At 36.0% G+C, this 16,631-nt stretch overlaps 2 protein-coding genes across 3 annotated transcripts; both read right to left on the reverse strand.

Moving 5' to 3' along the window:
- Positions 1 to 145: 145 nt before the first annotated feature.
- On the reverse strand, positions 146 to 4,503 carry LOC131024843 (probable protein phosphatase 2C 59). 2 transcript variants are annotated; one of them, XM_057954376.1, is made up of 8 exons: positions 4,111 to 4,503; positions 2,764 to 2,891; positions 2,023 to 2,121; positions 1,750 to 1,908; positions 1,176 to 1,262; positions 769 to 860; positions 595 to 669; positions 146 to 510 (listed from the first exon to the last, which is right to left on the reverse strand). In XM_057954376.1, exons 1-8 carry the CDS (start codon positions 4,242 to 4,244, stop codon positions 352 to 354), a joined length of 933 nt encoding a protein of 310 aa, XP_057810359.1. In that variant the 5' UTR covers positions 4,245 to 4,503; the 3' UTR covers positions 146 to 351. The 2 variants fall into 2 exon arrangements, with proteins under 2 accessions (XP_057810359.1, XP_057810360.1); XM_057954377.1 differs by having other exon boundaries at positions 2,851 to 2,891; positions 4,111 to 4,489.
- A 3,810-nt stretch (positions 4,504 to 8,313) lies between these two features.
- On the reverse strand, positions 8,314 to 15,059 carry LOC131024844 (uncharacterized). The gene is made up of 14 exons (XM_057954378.1): positions 14,797 to 15,059; positions 14,484 to 14,607; positions 13,388 to 13,625; positions 13,054 to 13,095; positions 12,159 to 12,230; positions 11,885 to 12,020; positions 11,584 to 11,741; positions 11,205 to 11,289; positions 10,314 to 10,501; positions 9,917 to 10,078; positions 9,684 to 9,833; positions 9,286 to 9,546; positions 8,795 to 9,070; positions 8,314 to 8,552 (listed from the first exon to the last, which is right to left on the reverse strand). Exons 1-14 carry the CDS (start codon positions 14,849 to 14,851, stop codon positions 8,328 to 8,330), a joined length of 2,172 nt encoding a protein of 723 aa, XP_057810361.1. The 5' UTR covers positions 14,852 to 15,059; the 3' UTR covers positions 8,314 to 8,327.
- Positions 15,060 to 16,631: the final 1,572 nt, after the last annotated feature.

The following is a 16,631-nucleotide window of genomic DNA, read 5'->3' on the forward strand; positions in this document are numbered from 1 at the left end:
GTTAAGGTTGAAGTCGGAACTATCTACGTGGCTCAAGCGAAAGTCTTCCTAAATGACGTAGTTGGACATTAGGTAAATTCTACTACAAGAATACAAAAATATATTAACGAATCATACATCGAAAATGTTCATTATGTGCAAAATCTGAAAGAAATGAAAATTCGTATATTTAGAGGTAGAATTTTAAGTTCATGTGCAAAATCAGAAAAGTATGAAAGTTCGTGTATTTTGACGCAATTATCCCTTAAAAAAATGTCAAAACGTGTGTACCAAATTTGAGAAAAATTAAAAAGCAAATTTAAACAATGTGTATTTTCCCTTATCTTTCTACCGGCTTCTTGTTTAATATCTTCAAGCAGAGGTGGTTTTGTTGGATTCTTCTTGTTTCGCCAAAAATCTAACGACGACAACTGTGATATTATCAGCACTGCCTCTCTGATCTGCTTCCTGCAGCAGCTTCTTCGCTGCTTCTTCTGGATCTAAGATTGCCTTGCTCATCGAAACTGCTTCCTGCAAATAACCACAGACACAAATTTTAAAATCGATATAATCATTAACAAAAAAAGTTGATTGAATCCTAAGTGCATCACCAACCTCGTTTGACACTACATCCCAAAGTCCATCGCTTGCAAGGACAAGAAACTCCAGAGTGTTATCGACTTTTTCCTCCTGTTGTTATGCATCAATAAATAAGGAGTAGCATAATGGATTGCGTGCGACTATTTCTTGTGATTTTTTATCTCATTGGAACAAGTCATGAAAACACACCTGAATCTCTGGATCAGCTACTACGTACTGTTTCAGCAGTCTATCGCCAAATGCACGAGATACAGCGAGCACGCCTCCGACTCTCCAAGTTCCTGTACAAATATAAACATGAGCATTTTAGACGAGCATCCAAACTGTAAAAGCACAAGGATGAGAGGGAATATTTAAAAAAAAAAAAACATGAGAGGGAATATTTAAAAAAAAAAAACATGAGTGAGACTGTCAAAACTTGTAAAACGGGTCAATATCCAAATTCAAAATTCATATCCAGTAGGTTATATATATATATATACATATATAGTAATTTTCTTGGTGTTTTGAGTGCATTTGGATCTGGATTTTGACCCGTCTTACAGATTTTGACCTGTAGGATAGTCTCATACAAGATTCCCTCCAAATCTTTTCACCTGCCCACATCACAAAACCTCCAGCATCTTCAATCCGTCGCCTCTCATCCGTTTGATTGGGTTTGTGATCTCGAGAGACGGGAATTGCTGCAAGATTCAACATTAAGTGATGAGATGACAAAGTCAAGAAAGAAGCTAAGTGATGCTAAGTTTTCGACCAGACATGGTTTCTAGCAATCATAACAAATTCAAAATCGTTGTACGCATGTTGTGTTCCACTTCTTCTTACATTTATGGAACTTAAATTCAGCTATTAGCATATTGCTCAGGGAACTTAGCTTTCTCTATTACATTTTGGTCTTGCAACTTCCGTTTTCCCTCAAATTGCACAAGGGTTCTCAGTCAGTTTCCCTTGCAAAAAATCAGTTGATTTTTGACTTGGTTTGCCAACAAAACAAATGAAAGGAAGTCGAGAACGAGCACAGACCAATAGAACACATGGCAAGACAAGACTACAATGATCATAGCAAAAGCATTCACCAGAACCTAGTTCATTCAAGAATCACATTCTAAGTCGAGGGTGGTACTTACAACCAATAAAGTAATCGACTTTTAAAAAGTTTCCGAACTTTACCAGTACCACCCCTGCAAATAACAGCCCTTGAATCCCCAACATTTGCCACCAACAGACGGTCACCAACGAGGATGGCAGTAGAAGCTGTTGACCCAGCATCCTTGATCTCATTGTTTTCGGATTTCAGGAGTTCCGAGTCTGTATGACTATATGCATCAGCTGAAATGTGAAAAGGGGCCAAAACATTGTTAAAGGAATATGTAAGTTACAAAAAGCAATTAAAAAAACGCAAGCAAAGAAAAGGCAAACTGCATATAGTACATACGGACATACCTATAGCTGATCTGGTATCAGAAATAAACTTTGGGTGCTTGATCAGATTACTGAAAAGATTTTGCTTGACATATTCTGCAACTCTGGCTCCCCCATGACCTGAGATATTTGAGGCAGACCCGTAGTAAAAAAAATAGCCTAAATCTAATTCAGTGAAAATAAAGCAGGAAAAAACGTCAAAATTCAACAGAATGGAACACGATCGGGTTTTTAACTTTAGGAAGTAAACATCTTGGTTAACTCAGCATATGGCACTAAAAGTGTGACGATTTGGGTGAAATTGGGAAGCGGGGATCATTATCTCAAACAAACGCATCCTAAGAGAATGTCAGTCAAGCAGATGTAAAAACATTGGGTTGAGACTTGAGAGTATATGAGATGATATAATAAGATAAGTTCTTTCATCGCTGATGTTATATCACATCTTCACACTTGTAAGTATTTTCTAATACAGCAGGTTTTTACCATTCTAAGCATCTCTTTCTTGGGCTAATTAAAATCTTTGGAAGGGTTTGAGCGTCTCTTCATACATGGGTTGAAATAATTAATTTTCTAAGTTTCACTCAGGTAGAAGTCAGATATATATGAATTGCATGATGTTAACAATGACATAATTCATGAACAAGCTTTAGAGCCTCAAATGAGAATCCATTTCTTCATATCATATCTTGGACATATGTGGCAAGCTATAAACAACATCATATATATGGAGAGGTAAAGGGGGGAGAGAGAGAGAGAGACCATCAAAGACACCAAAGAGACCAACCACTTTCCCATCTACACCGTCAATCCTTGTCTCATAAAAATCCTCCATTGAAGACCTTTTACCTTGAGAACTTGCATAGCCATAGCTAAACTTTCCATTCTGACTGCATGGAGTTATTCATATACACTAGATGTCAGCCAAATCACATACAATAAATTTTTTATACATTAAGGATGAATATTAATCTAAATAATGCGTAAAAATTGTTGACGATTTACAAAAATATTTAAAAATCAAGTGTACTCAGAACTTAAAATGTACTATAGACAAACACCCCATGCAATAGCAGAAACTATGGTAATGAAGCCTTTTTCAAATTATGAATTATTATCCATCTTTGTATATCAGAAAATGAACCAAGACTTGCTACTTTACTATGATAACCTACAAATAGAAAATGCTAGAAAAAATGAGAATACTGAAACAAGATACAGCAAACGATGCATTAACGAAAGACTAGACATGAAGCATATCATGCAGATAGCAGTATCTTGCTGTACATTACTTATAGGATGCTATCTCATTGAAGAAACTTGCTCTAGGATATAACTAGTTTCTAATATGCCCAGCGTGGTTATTACTTTAGAGATGTCCAATTTAATAAGCTTGGCAAAAACCATCTCCAATCAATAGAAAATTTCTGATACCAATTTGTCCTGTGACACAAACCAGACCTTGGCTGTTAGATGACAACTTAAAACTCCTCCAGCAAGAAAGGAAGAACAATCATCTTAGTCGGGGAAAAACTATTATAGTGAACCAGATAGGATAAGCTACAATTAAATGAGCAATTTGCATCATGGAAGCAAGATAATCTTAAAAGTGTCAGAGCCAAATCACTTGAAATTCAATTCTGTTGCATAAGCAAATAGGTTCTGTACATGGATGACAATTATTTTGTTTACATTAAGACCCATCTAAGCATAGTCAGCCCGAGAAAAACACAGAGTTCAATTCGACCAATCAACCATCAATTAATTACCATAATTGGAAAAAAATTAAAGAAGCTAGCAACCAGCCAACCAAACTGTCAACATACTTACTTTTGGAGGTGAATTAAGCATAATACATTCAAAATATCCCAAATTCAGCTCGTATACATAAAGAGCCTAGCAAGGAGAGAAGAGGAATCTGTCCAAAACAGCCTTCTTCATAAAAATTGATCACATTTTGATAACCTACTCACAATTATGCTTGCAAATCACAAATGAAACAAACAGCACAGCCAAACGGCCAAATTCACTATGGATTGCAATACATATAAAAAAAAAAGAAAAGAACATCGGAAAAATATATAGATGTGGATGGGAGCAGAGGATCACCTTTGGCCACCGCCGCTGACCGGCGCGTCATGGAAACGAACTTGTTTCATAGATTGTGAAATCTCTGAATTTAGATAACTTATCCTCTTATGGCTCCACAACTTTGAATTTTTTTTTCTTAAATCAAATGGCATACCAATTCTTCCATTTATTTTCTGAAGCCGAGATGAGTAAACGCAGAAACAACAAGATGCTTGTGAATTAATATACTCTATTCCTCCGATTAAAAGAATTTTGAAAAATGCCGGTAGCCATTAAAAGGGGCCATATGAGTCGCAGCCGTGGAAGAAGAGCCAAGAGAAATGAAGATCTGTATCTGTATACACAAGAAAAGCTAGAGAGAGAGAGAGATGAGCAGTAGCTAATGATTGGTTAAATTCGTTTAGTTTCTTATTTCCTTTTATTAGGTCAGTTAAAGAGGGGTAGGTTTTCAACTGCTAATTCCAAAATTTATCAAATTAACATAACAATTGTTATTTTATTTTTTGGATTCAAATTTCACTTCATTACCATGATTGCAAAAGATGCATATACTGTCTTGTTTGGATGATACTTCGGGATAAAGTTGATATATTTAATTAATATTTATATGGGATATTTTGTGTGTTTAGTTAAAGATTATTAAGTTATTTATTATAATATTTCAATTTATCAATAAATTAATAATTACGCCAAAAATCATGAACTATACCCCAATTTCCAAACTTTCCATGAACTTTTTTTTTATATATAAAAAATTATCTGAACTTAAAGTGGTGAACAATTTTTCCATGATTTTCAAAAATCCCCAAATTGAGTGCTGACATGGCATTTCTAAATAGCCTGAAATATGACGTGGCACTGCCGGACGGAAATCAAAACGACGTCGTTTAGTAGGGGGTAAAACGACGCCGTTTTGAGCCCAAACCTCTCTCTTAGGGAGGCGGTGGATCTGAGGAGCCTTCATCCGACGGCACTGAGACGACAAACGGCGATTCTGGCCAAGGAAGACGTCGAACCAGGGCGGCAATTTTTCCAGAGTTGAGAGGACTGGGGGTTCGCCCTTTTTTGCTTCGATTATGTGAGATTGAGAGGAGGATCGACCTAAGAATGTCATCTCCTCACCAGTTCCAGAGGCGGCGACGGCTGAGTTGTGTCGAACAGAGGTGAGCTAGGGCTTGAGGCGGAGAGGTAAGGCGTCAACTTCGCCGGATTCAGGCGAAGATGAGGGAAATTAGGGCTTTTCATCTTCGTCTTCTCCAGAGGGTTTGAGAGAAGAAATTAGGGTCAATTTGAGTGTGCAGTCGAGCTCAGAGAGAGAGAGATAGAGAACAATTGAGAGAAGAGGGAGACAGTCGAGGGAGAGGCGACGTCGACCGGAGGAATGGGCGGTCGCTCGCCTGAATTTCAGAGGCGGTGGCGCTATTCTGATGGGCAGAAAACGCGAGAGGAGAGAGAGGGGAAAGCGGATCTGCGGGGTGGTGGGGGAAGGCGGTGGGCGGTGGAGTGAGAGGAGCCGGCGGATCTGGTGATGGTGGTGGGAGAAGGCGGTGGACGGTGGAGAGAGAGGCGACGGTGGAGTTAGAGGCGGCGGCGCTATTGTAATGGGCAGAAAACGCGAGAGGGAGAGAGAGGGGAAGGCAGATCTGCGGGGTGGTGGGGGAAGGCGGTGGGCGGTGGAGCGAGAGGGGGCGATGGATCTGGTGATGGTGGTGGGGGAAGGCGGTGGACGGTGGAGAGAGAGGCGGCCGTGGAGTTTGCCGGAGGAGGGGGAAGAGAATGGTTTTTTGTTTTCTTTTTTTGTTTTTTTTTTGTTCATTTTTTTTTCTTCCAATTGTCAATTTTTCTGTCCAAATAAGCGCCATGTCAGCTCGATATTATCATGTAGGCGACAAGTCAGCCCGGAGCTTCACCGGAGAAAAAAGCGTTGAAAAATTGTTCACCACTTTAAGTTCAGGGAATTTTTGATTAAAAAAAAAAAATCCATGGAAAGTTTGGAAATTGGGGTATAGTTCATGACTTTTGGCGTAATTAACCCATAAATTAATGATACAATTATATTATCCCGCCAAAAATTTATTTAAATATATAGAATCTCATAAATTTATATAATATATACTCCCTCCGTCCCATGAAACAAGACCAAGTTCTTTTCGGCACGAGAATTAAGAAATTGGTATTTTGTGTGTTAAGTGTGGTAGGTGAAAAAGTGAAAAGGTGAATAAAGAGTAATTTTTTTGCTACTTTTAGAAACTGGTCTTGCTTCATGGGACAGTCCAAAAAAGAAACTTGATCTTGCTTCATGGGACGGATAGAGTACAATATCCTTCCATTAAAGCAAACAAAATATTCTTGTTTCGAAAAAAAAAAAGCAAACAAAATAATGAGTAGTGCTAAAATTAGTGTCACGCTTTTTTAATTGTGAAAATATAATCAAATAATTATTTATAATTTATTATTATATAATTAGTATAGAACATTATATATTTCAATATAATTGTGGAATGAAGAATAATTGATAATTAAGGAATGAAGAATATATTCAAAATATTTTAAGGGCATCTTAGTTATAAACATTTGGCCCCATATAATTTCACTATTAAGATATTTTATATATATTTATATATATGTATATTATATACCTTTATTTCTTCTAACAAACAGACTCTGATCGTCTGAGAAATAAAGTCCTCTAAAATTCTTAAATAATACTCTCTCCGTCCCGGCCAAGGCGCTGCATTTGCTTTTCAGCACGGAATTTAAGGAGTTGTAAATTAATGTTTTAAGTGTGTAATAATCAAGTGATAAAGTAGGAGAGAGAAAGTAATAAAGTGATAAAATAAGAAAGAGAAGGTAATAAAGTGATAAAGTAGGAGAGAGAAGGTAATAAAGAAATACTTAATTAGTGTTAATTAAGTGTTTAAAATTTCTTATTTTTGCCAAATATAGAAATGTAACATCTTCGTTGGAACGGCTCGAAAAGGAATATGTAGCATCTTGGGCGGGACGGAGGGAGTAGTATAATGCAGGTCTAAAATAATTCTTTAAGGAGACGTTTGGTTTGAGTGATAAAGCATAATTGATGAAATAATCCAACATAACAAAGTGTTTGGTTTGCATAGTTCAGCCCATGATGAATGACTCGACCCGCACTTTAATCATCCTCCAATTCTATCAATCTTATTTATCTCATCCACCAAACCAAACGCCCCCTATTGGTACGTTTGACACGTATATGAAGTGATATGGCACGTAAAATTATGGTTAGGTCTTACATAAATTTAAATTTATCAATTATGTATCAATGTTGATAATTTAGATTCAATCTAATCATACACAACATAACCCGTGAAGTTTATAAACAATATGCAATACACGTGTCAAATTTTGATAAATGTCTAATTAAAGTAGAATATCCATTGAATCGATTTCATCTCAACACGTAGCCGCAAAATAAGGATTGTCTCAAATTTGCGCCCCTTTTCACATTCATTCACCAATATTGGAGTTGCAGCTCATTATCAAATATACACAAAAGTATTGTATAAGTTGAATGTATGACAACAACATTGGATTAAACCATAGTTGAAAAGATGATTAAGCATACCACAACTAAACAGAACATGTTACATTATATATACACACAGAAAGTTGACCAATAGTAATACTCCCTCTATTCCTAAATAGTAAATGTTTCCAGCCATAAAATCTCATACAAAGTACATATCATATCTTGAATTACAAACTATATTACAAAGAATTCAAAAGAATTTGCTCAGTCAGTACCCAAACTAGATTAAATATCCAAATAAAATGAAATACAATCAACAAAATATCTCTTCATGAAATAAAGTCTTTTGGTGAATTCTAAGCAACAAAATTCATCACTAGATAAGGGAGTATATTGCATAAAATTCGCTAGTCGTAGAAACAAGACACATATTGTGTTCCATTCCATGCCGAGCACAAACACCACATTAAACACTCATCAGCCCCAAACCATCATTTGTCAACAAATCTAACATAACATGCCTTAAAACGTTTCACGAATCATGCTAGCGCCATACAGTTACCAAAATCAAACTTTTAAATGAACTAGTGCGCCATACAGTTACCAAAATCAAACTTTTAAATGAACTAGTGTGTGACTGTGACTGACTGTGCAAGTGTGTGTGTGTGTGTGTGTGTGTAAGTGTGTAAGAGAGAGAGAGAGAGAGAGAGAGATGTACAAGTTTATGTTAGGCGAAGTTATGAATAATCTTGGATATACAAATCCAGAGAGTATCTGGTAATTTGTGGCGAGAGTGTGCCGACAATGCTGATAATATGTCAAATGCAAAACTTTGAAACTCAGGTTTGAGTGCTAGCCGTAAGGCCATAGCACTCCACACCTCTGGAGCTAACTTCACTGCACGTCTAAAGGATTCTAAACCACTCACCATTCTCATCAGCATCGCCTCGTCCTGTCAAATTAAACACCAACCATCAATATTATTAACAGGCGAATGCATCCACCCTTCTAATTAAATCCTAATTGTGATTAATAAACACGGCCACTACATATTATATATACACAACTGATAAATGTGAACACCATAAAACTCGAAGCATAGAATTCATCATAGGTCCATCATGAGCTACTCTATAGGCCCTATATATTTGGGAAAAAAAAAATAAGAGAAAAATTTAATATATAGAGACTAACCTCGGAGTCCAAACTTGCTGTTCGAAGATTTTCTCCAGAAAAGCAAGAAACTACTTCTTCTTCAAGGAAAGTATCGGCTGCCCTAATTATATCTTTGATAAGATGAACCCGTATCCTAGAACCTTTCTTGGACAAAATAAAGTGAAGAAGATCCTCAGTGGCAGCAACAACGGCTCGTATATTGAATGATTTCCATCCCGATGGCTTTGAGGGCGTCTCTTTAGATTCTGAAGAAGTCTTGTCAGTTCCAACAGCTTGCTCAGATATTGCCAATATCTGAAACAATGCAGCACAAGAGTTCAAAGTTTATAGGATGCAAGCAGCACCAACATTCTAAACCACCCAGAACAAGCTAATAGATGTCACATCGAGACATCTCAGATGGACTCGATTTGTGTTACCTATAAAATATCATCGTCTGGGTTCTCTTGTGCATTTTTGTGAATTTGAAGAAGAAAACAAGAAAATGGGGAGTATAAAAAACCACCTACCAGTTTCTCCAGCCGATTCCATCTTATGGAACCATCATTGCGGATCAGGAGTTGGCCCAAGATTTTCCTCATATCAGGACTTGGGTCATTGAGGAGTCTACCAATGACAAATGGATATGCACTTTCGACTACTTTGAAACCAGGGTCGAGAACTTTTGCAGTTCCTTCAAGTGATCCCAAGGCTCTTATCACCAGGGCATAATCCGGAGGAAGAGAGAAATTGAAGTCGTACATAACATCATACAACTGGCTCATTATTCCCTGAATCAAAAGGAAAAAAAACTGAGGTTATTTCATAAAGATTTTTCCAAAGAGAACTCAATCTGCATAGCATCGCACATAACAATTTGATAGTTTCCTGAAACAATTTACAAGTATGGTACACCAATTATGAGGACCTGGAAATCTTGGGATAGTCTTATTCCATCACCAAACGATGCATTTAATGCATCTGAGACAGAATGTACATCAATGCCTTCAGGTAGAAATCCTAGAGAGAGAAAGTCGTTTGCCAACCCCAAAGAATCCCGATTGACGAAGTGCACTAACTGGGGAAGAATGTAAGGAAAGTAAATTAAACAAAGAGAACTAAGATCAGTGAAAGCATGGTAAGAATCAAGATGGTCCTCACCACTCTGATAAGCCCTACACGATAGTGACGTGGAATATCACCCATCATGCCAAAGTCAAAATAAGCAAGGGAACCATCCGCAGTTGCAACAAGATTTCCAGGATGGGGATCAGCATGGAAAAATCCCACCTCCAGCAATTGCCTCAGTGAGCAATATAGGCCCTAAAGTTTTACAAACCATTGCAGGCCCATAGGTAAGGTCAATTAATGAAAAGGCTAAATCATAAGAAACTCACAGAACTCAATTGGCTGAAGGAGAAGAACCTCGGGACATAGATACAGAAAAGATTCTAACTTCTAGGAGTAGGACATAGAGAATCCAATGAAGAGCAGATATAGTAAACAATAAGTAGGAAAGGCAGACCACTGATATAGGAGCCCTGCCCTCTTCTATTACCTCATCAATAAGTTGCTTACGGTTTAAACAGGCATCTCTCAGACGATTATTATCAGTGAGCTTGATTCCATCAAGCCATTCCATAGTAAGGACAGCCTTGCGGGTCAGGTTCCAGTATATTTTGGGAACCTTGATGCCAATGACTTGCTGATGTGCTACAGTATCTTTCGAGTGGGCTTCCTCACTATCTGAAAATCAATAATAATATTCAAGTAATACATCATGCACATGAGCAACTTAGCACTAAACGATTGGAATCTTTAGTTTTTTTGTAATTTCAATTAAAGTCCTAATTCAGGAAAGGTGGTGGCAGAAAGATGAAAGATAATTAAATTAAGATAATAAGATTTGAATCTGTAGCACAATTCATATATTCAATTAAATTCAAAATTTTTCTTGAATGTACGTAGGGGAGTTAGCTTCACTCGGAGAAGTTAAAAAATACTACGATGGCTCTGCTGCTTTCTATTTTAATTTTTTTTTTTCGGTCTTTCATTCAGCAATCCCAAAGTCTCTTTCCCTCTGCAAAACTTGGATAAAGTTGAGCCAAAATATTGCGATTCTTCCATCCAATGTCTTACTCACCGTGCGGTGCTACGTTAGAAGGTGAATTATTGCAACTTAAAAAACGAATTAACATGTTCTACCAAGGTGTGCACAGCAGTTTGTTTTAAAGACATCATTCTCCAAGGACATATTTTCTAAGAGGCACCTGACAAGAATAGCTTGATCCTGGTAAAATATCTGTACTTAAATGTGGTATGACCGTATAAAGTGTCTCCTTCACATTCAAGGGCACTAGAACTTCACAAAGTGGGCATACGCGAGCGGACACACTACCACAAAATAAGAATACCAAAGATGCCATTCTCTTTAATTGGAAAAACTTACAGGGCTTGCAGCCATAGAGGGCAGCGAAGCGCTCAGCATTTTGACCCTCCAAGATATAGTCAATCTCCTCAAACATATGTCTTACCTATCCATTGGCAAAGTTCAACAACCTCATCATGTTTAGGGTTTTGAAAACCCAGCAACAACCCCATTCCAGGGGATATGAGAACCAGAGTTAGTTTAAACTAGAAATAGCAAGCTTAGATATGAAAAAAGTGTTGAACAAATTCTGTCACATCACATCCACAAGAAGCAACAATAATCTTGTATCATGTAATCTGTCCCCAGAAGAGGAATTCAGGAATGGTATATATGGTCGTTTTGCAAACCCCATACAGAGAATAGAGGAAAATTTATGAATCAAAATCAGGAAGCTCACCATCTCATTCACTGCTACTAACAGATCTTTACGAGCTTTGGCAAATCGCTTAAGTTGGCCGCCAATCATATTAAATAGAAGGGCATCCAGGGTCAACAAATGGGACATACCAGGCCTCTGAACTTTGACGGCTACAAGCTCTCCAGAGTGCAGATGAGCTGCAAAACTTGAAACAAAAATACACATTTAGTTTGAGTTTTCTAGAGTTCCCACTAGACCACTGATTTTAGCTCCCCTTACCAAGAAAGAACCAGAGGTGCATGCTAATAAAAGTTTGCTTAACAGATCTCAGTTCTCAAACCTTTATAGACCTGCCCCAGTGATGCTGCAGCAACAGGCTCCTTGCTAATATCAGCAAATAGCTTCGATACCGGCATTCCCAACTGCGACTCAATGGATTTAATGGCAACATCCGTCGGAAATGGAGGAATTTGGTCCTGGCATTAGTACATGACCTCAGTAGTATTCTTTTAGAGATTTGTATCTCAAATTACAAGGACAGATGTGTGCCCCAAAAATTAATGCATAGATACACAAGCCTGTTGAGCAATCAAACAAATCGAACATATGTATACCTGTAATTTAGCAAGTTCCTGGCAATACACTTTAGGCAGTATATCTGGTCTCGTGCTTAAAGCTTGTCCGAGCTGTAAATCAGAAAGGAGTAAGTTTAACCAATATTCACTTGATCAGATTTAACAGCCCCATAAGGCCTTCTTGTATGATTTAACAATATCAAATAAACAATTTCAATTCCTTGGAACAACTTATTATAAGAGACAACAAGGGTCTAATCAAGAACTACTCAGAAAACACAAACACAAATAGTCTGCATTCAGTAAACTGACAGCATGCACCATCTTCAAGAATAAATACAGTATTAGAGTTTGTATGACATCCGATTTGCTTTCCCACTGACATGACCTTTTGCAATCAGCTTCACCTAGAAAGCTATTAAAGAGAAGATGAAGAGAGAAGGTTTCAAATTTTGCCACATACAAAACTAGCAATATTTCATTTTTATTTCTTGATAAGAAAAAATGTCAGCATGACGAGGTAGAGTTCGACTAATCAGAATATGAAGGTATGGCTGAAAGCAAAATGCAGCATTAAACTAACTGGGCATTAGCCTGAGAACAACTTGGTCAATAACAATATCTTTTCGATTTCTAATCTCTGCTCATACACTTTCAAGTCAGACCTAAACAAATTCTAAGTGACTTATCAAACTTTTTAAAATTCTCTGCATGCAAATATATGACAGACACTTCATTGGGTTGCAAGATTTAGAAGTAGAGTACGTTCATCAATGGACAAGGAGGGTGGGTTACATAATTGATTTTTTACAGCATTCATATATTTGCACATTTACAGAATGACGTTAAAAAGGAGAAAAATCAAATAACACAGAATAAAGATTAATAAGATCAACAGCATAGAAACCATTAATTCAATTGAAACACAACTTGCCTTGATATAAAATGGTCCCAAGCGAATAAGCATTTCACGAAACTGCAAGATGTCAACCGATATGTAAACATGATAAGATAAATAAGATGGATACAACGGGAAACAATAACCAGAACCATGAATTTTCAGTTTAATGCGAGTATTACATAAGGCCCTGGATGGGAGAAATGATCAAAAACATGCATTTCTCTCAATATTCTTCACATCAGTATGACTAACATTCCAGACATGTTTGCTAGTAACATACAAAGCAGATAAAAGAAGAAATATTGTTTTATCCAAAAACTTTCCATGAAATCCACTGTGTAAATACTTTTGACATATCACAACTAACCTTAACCGAACGCTTGTTCATATCCCGGACGAAGAAGCGCCAAATGGCTAGCTTCAACACATAGAATGAAATTGTTGCAGCTCTGTACACAGCTAAGAACGGGCCAAAACGGTAAAAAACAGAGACACTTTTTGAACCCAGCATACGTCCAAATTGACCTTCTAGTGACTCTTTCCTCAACTTTGCATACTCAGCAGAAGGACTTTCACCATGCACACTGGAATGGTGAGTAGAGAAACTGCAATCGAACACAAGAAGGCGGTAGCATAAGAAATTGAAGAGGAAAAACCATGTTACTCCAAAACTATAGGTGAAATAATGCAACAAATTAATCATATATTTGCTACTGACTATTAGAACTGGGCTTTTTAAGAGCAGAGGGTTTACCAAATACCAGATCGGGTTATCTGACAAACATTACCCCACATATATACCAAATACCAAATTGGGTTATCCAACAAACATTAACCAACTAATATATTGACAGCAGAATCTTTCCTAAATTGGATGTAGGACAAACAGAACTTCAAAACACTGTCTCATGTGCAAGCCGGTATGACCATCGGCCACTACACGTGGAAGAAACAAATCCTCATTGACTTGAAGCTGCTCTGATGCCATATCCCTTATAAGTTTTACTTCTTATAATGGGAGAGGGTTGTCCAACTTATATACTGAAAAAAGGATAGTTACCAAGTTGTCCTGGGACAAACAGGGCTTCACTAATACTGAAGTTTTTCGTTTTATTTCAAGACCTTTAACTAGTTGCAAAAGCATCAAACCGAGCTAATATGTGTTACTATATTACATCTCCAACCCAGAAATTTTTCATAAAATGAAAATCTATACAATCTACCATCAGATTAAGGTAATGAAATTCACAAAACAAGATAAACCATGGTGATTCCGGCAAGAAATATAGCTCGGCTATCTAGATGATAAATATTCTTAGATAGAAATTAATCTTGATTTGGAATCAAAGAAAGATAGTGAAACTGGCCAAGAATCCGGCAAGAAATATAGCTCGGCTATCAAGTTAGGAAAATTTTATTGACGATGAACACAATATAAACTCCGTATCTACTCATAGCCTTACAATTTGGGCTGAAACAATCTCAACGAGCTATCAGCACCATGCATTCTATTTACAAGATAGTTGGGCCCTCCGAGCAGCATCAGCCTCAACCTGATCGCCTCATCAGGGTTTCCATTCCCCAAAACTGCAAACAAATTCACAAGATATATGCATTAACCGATCACAATTTCCACTCCTAAAGTTTTCCGGAAACGCCACTAAATCACATTAACCATAATTCAGTACTAAATCATCCGAACAATCAACACACTGCACTCCAAAAACAGAAAGCATTGAAAATATCACGGGGCTCCGACAGTGAGAGAGAAATTACGCGGGAAATGAAGAGAAAGACGGCGTCGCTTCAAGCAGGTAACCAGGCTCGTCATGGAGATGGAAATCGGAGGCAATTAATTCTTCAGGGTTGTAACGAATTGGTGATAAGAAAACCCCATTCGATGATGGATGCAAACTGTTTGTTGAAATGCGTAGCTGAAGATCTATATATACGTTTTCGTTTTTAAGCAGACGTGTCTTTGCTAAAGCGGTAAAGCGGCGCCCTTGGCCTTTGGCGTAGGCCGCGTAGCAGTAGCTTCATTTACAAATTTCAAAATAATCCCTGAAAATATTCGTGTTGTATCATTTTGCCCCTTAAGAATTTTCTTTTTCTCTTCTTTGAATTGTAATTGGCTTTAAAATTATTTATATACTCATTACAAGACATACTGTATTTTATTTTGATAACGAACAATCAAAATATATACCCCTCCCCCCAAAAAAATATCAAAATAAATATTCTCACATTAAATTCAATGGCTGATAGCATAAATATATTCTACAATTTTTTAAAATCGGAATATTTTCTATAATCTATTATTTGCTGGTATGTATGGATGAAAATGATGATTTCTGTATTTATTCTCAATTTTATGATTGATACAATTTTTATAATAAGAATTATTATTTTCGGAGGAATGAATATTTCCATAAATATGAGATTATCTAAAAATAAAATTTTACTTATTTTTAACAAAACTATCCTTATATATATATTTTTTGGCAAATTTAATAATAATAATAATAATAATAATAATAATAATAATAATAATAATAATAATAATAATAATAATAATAATAATAATACATTATGATTATTTTGTTTATTCTATTTCATCTGTACTCCGTTTAATTGCTGTAATTATCAATCATACAAATGTCTAATTCGTTTTATTCCAGTTTTATCATCACTAGTTTTACTCACGTGCGATGTACGAGAGACGATACTCCGTCTGTCCCACGAATCTTGATATATTTATTTTCTGTATGAGAAGTAAGGAGTTGTAGATTAGTGTTTTAAGTGTATAGGTAATAAAGTAGAAGTGTGTAGGTAATAAAGTAGAAAAGTGATAATTAAGTATAATTGAGAACCCTTATTTTTTTAGCTAATTGTTACTATATTTAGAAATGCATCAAGATTCGTGGAACAGACAAAAAATGAATATGTATCAAGATTCGTGTGACGGGGGGAGTATTTTTTTTTTTTTTTGCTCCTTCTTTCAAATATTATGGTGAATGTTGTTATAATAGGACAAATAAGTGTTTGAAATGATTTCTCTTATTAGAACTTCATATGATTTAAGCAATATATACTATACTAAAGGAGATCGATAGATGGATAACCATCATTATCACTACCATTTGTTAAATCTCTAATACCTATAAAATTCAAATATTTTATTTATATTTACTGAACATGTGTGTTCATTTTATAAAAAAAAAACAAATTATTTTCATTAAAACTCGTGTCGTTCGCTTTTAGAATTATTTTTGGTGGACGGAGGGAGTATGTTATTACATATTTTATTTAAAAAAATTATATGTGTAATATAACTGTTACCTATAAAATATTTAAGAGATTAAAAATTACTAATGCAATAAATTACAGTGCTATGATTATGTTATAATTAATTTGTTGGAATTTTAATTGATACACAATCATAATGGTTATTTAATCTTAAATTTCAAATATTTTACATATGTTGATTAAATATTCAAGAAAGAATAAATAAATATCTTAAAGTCTATTTTAATCATAAATGTTACCAACATAAATATTTAAATAATATTGTAAATATTTATTGAACAATTTATTTACATTTATCCGTATGA

Source organism: Salvia miltiorrhiza, chromosome 5 (genome assembly GCF_028751815.1).
Source record: "Salvia miltiorrhiza cultivar Shanhuang (shh) chromosome 5, IMPLAD_Smil_shh, whole genome shotgun sequence".
NCBI classification, from domain to species: Eukaryota; Viridiplantae; Streptophyta; class Magnoliopsida; order Lamiales; family Lamiaceae; genus Salvia; species Salvia miltiorrhiza.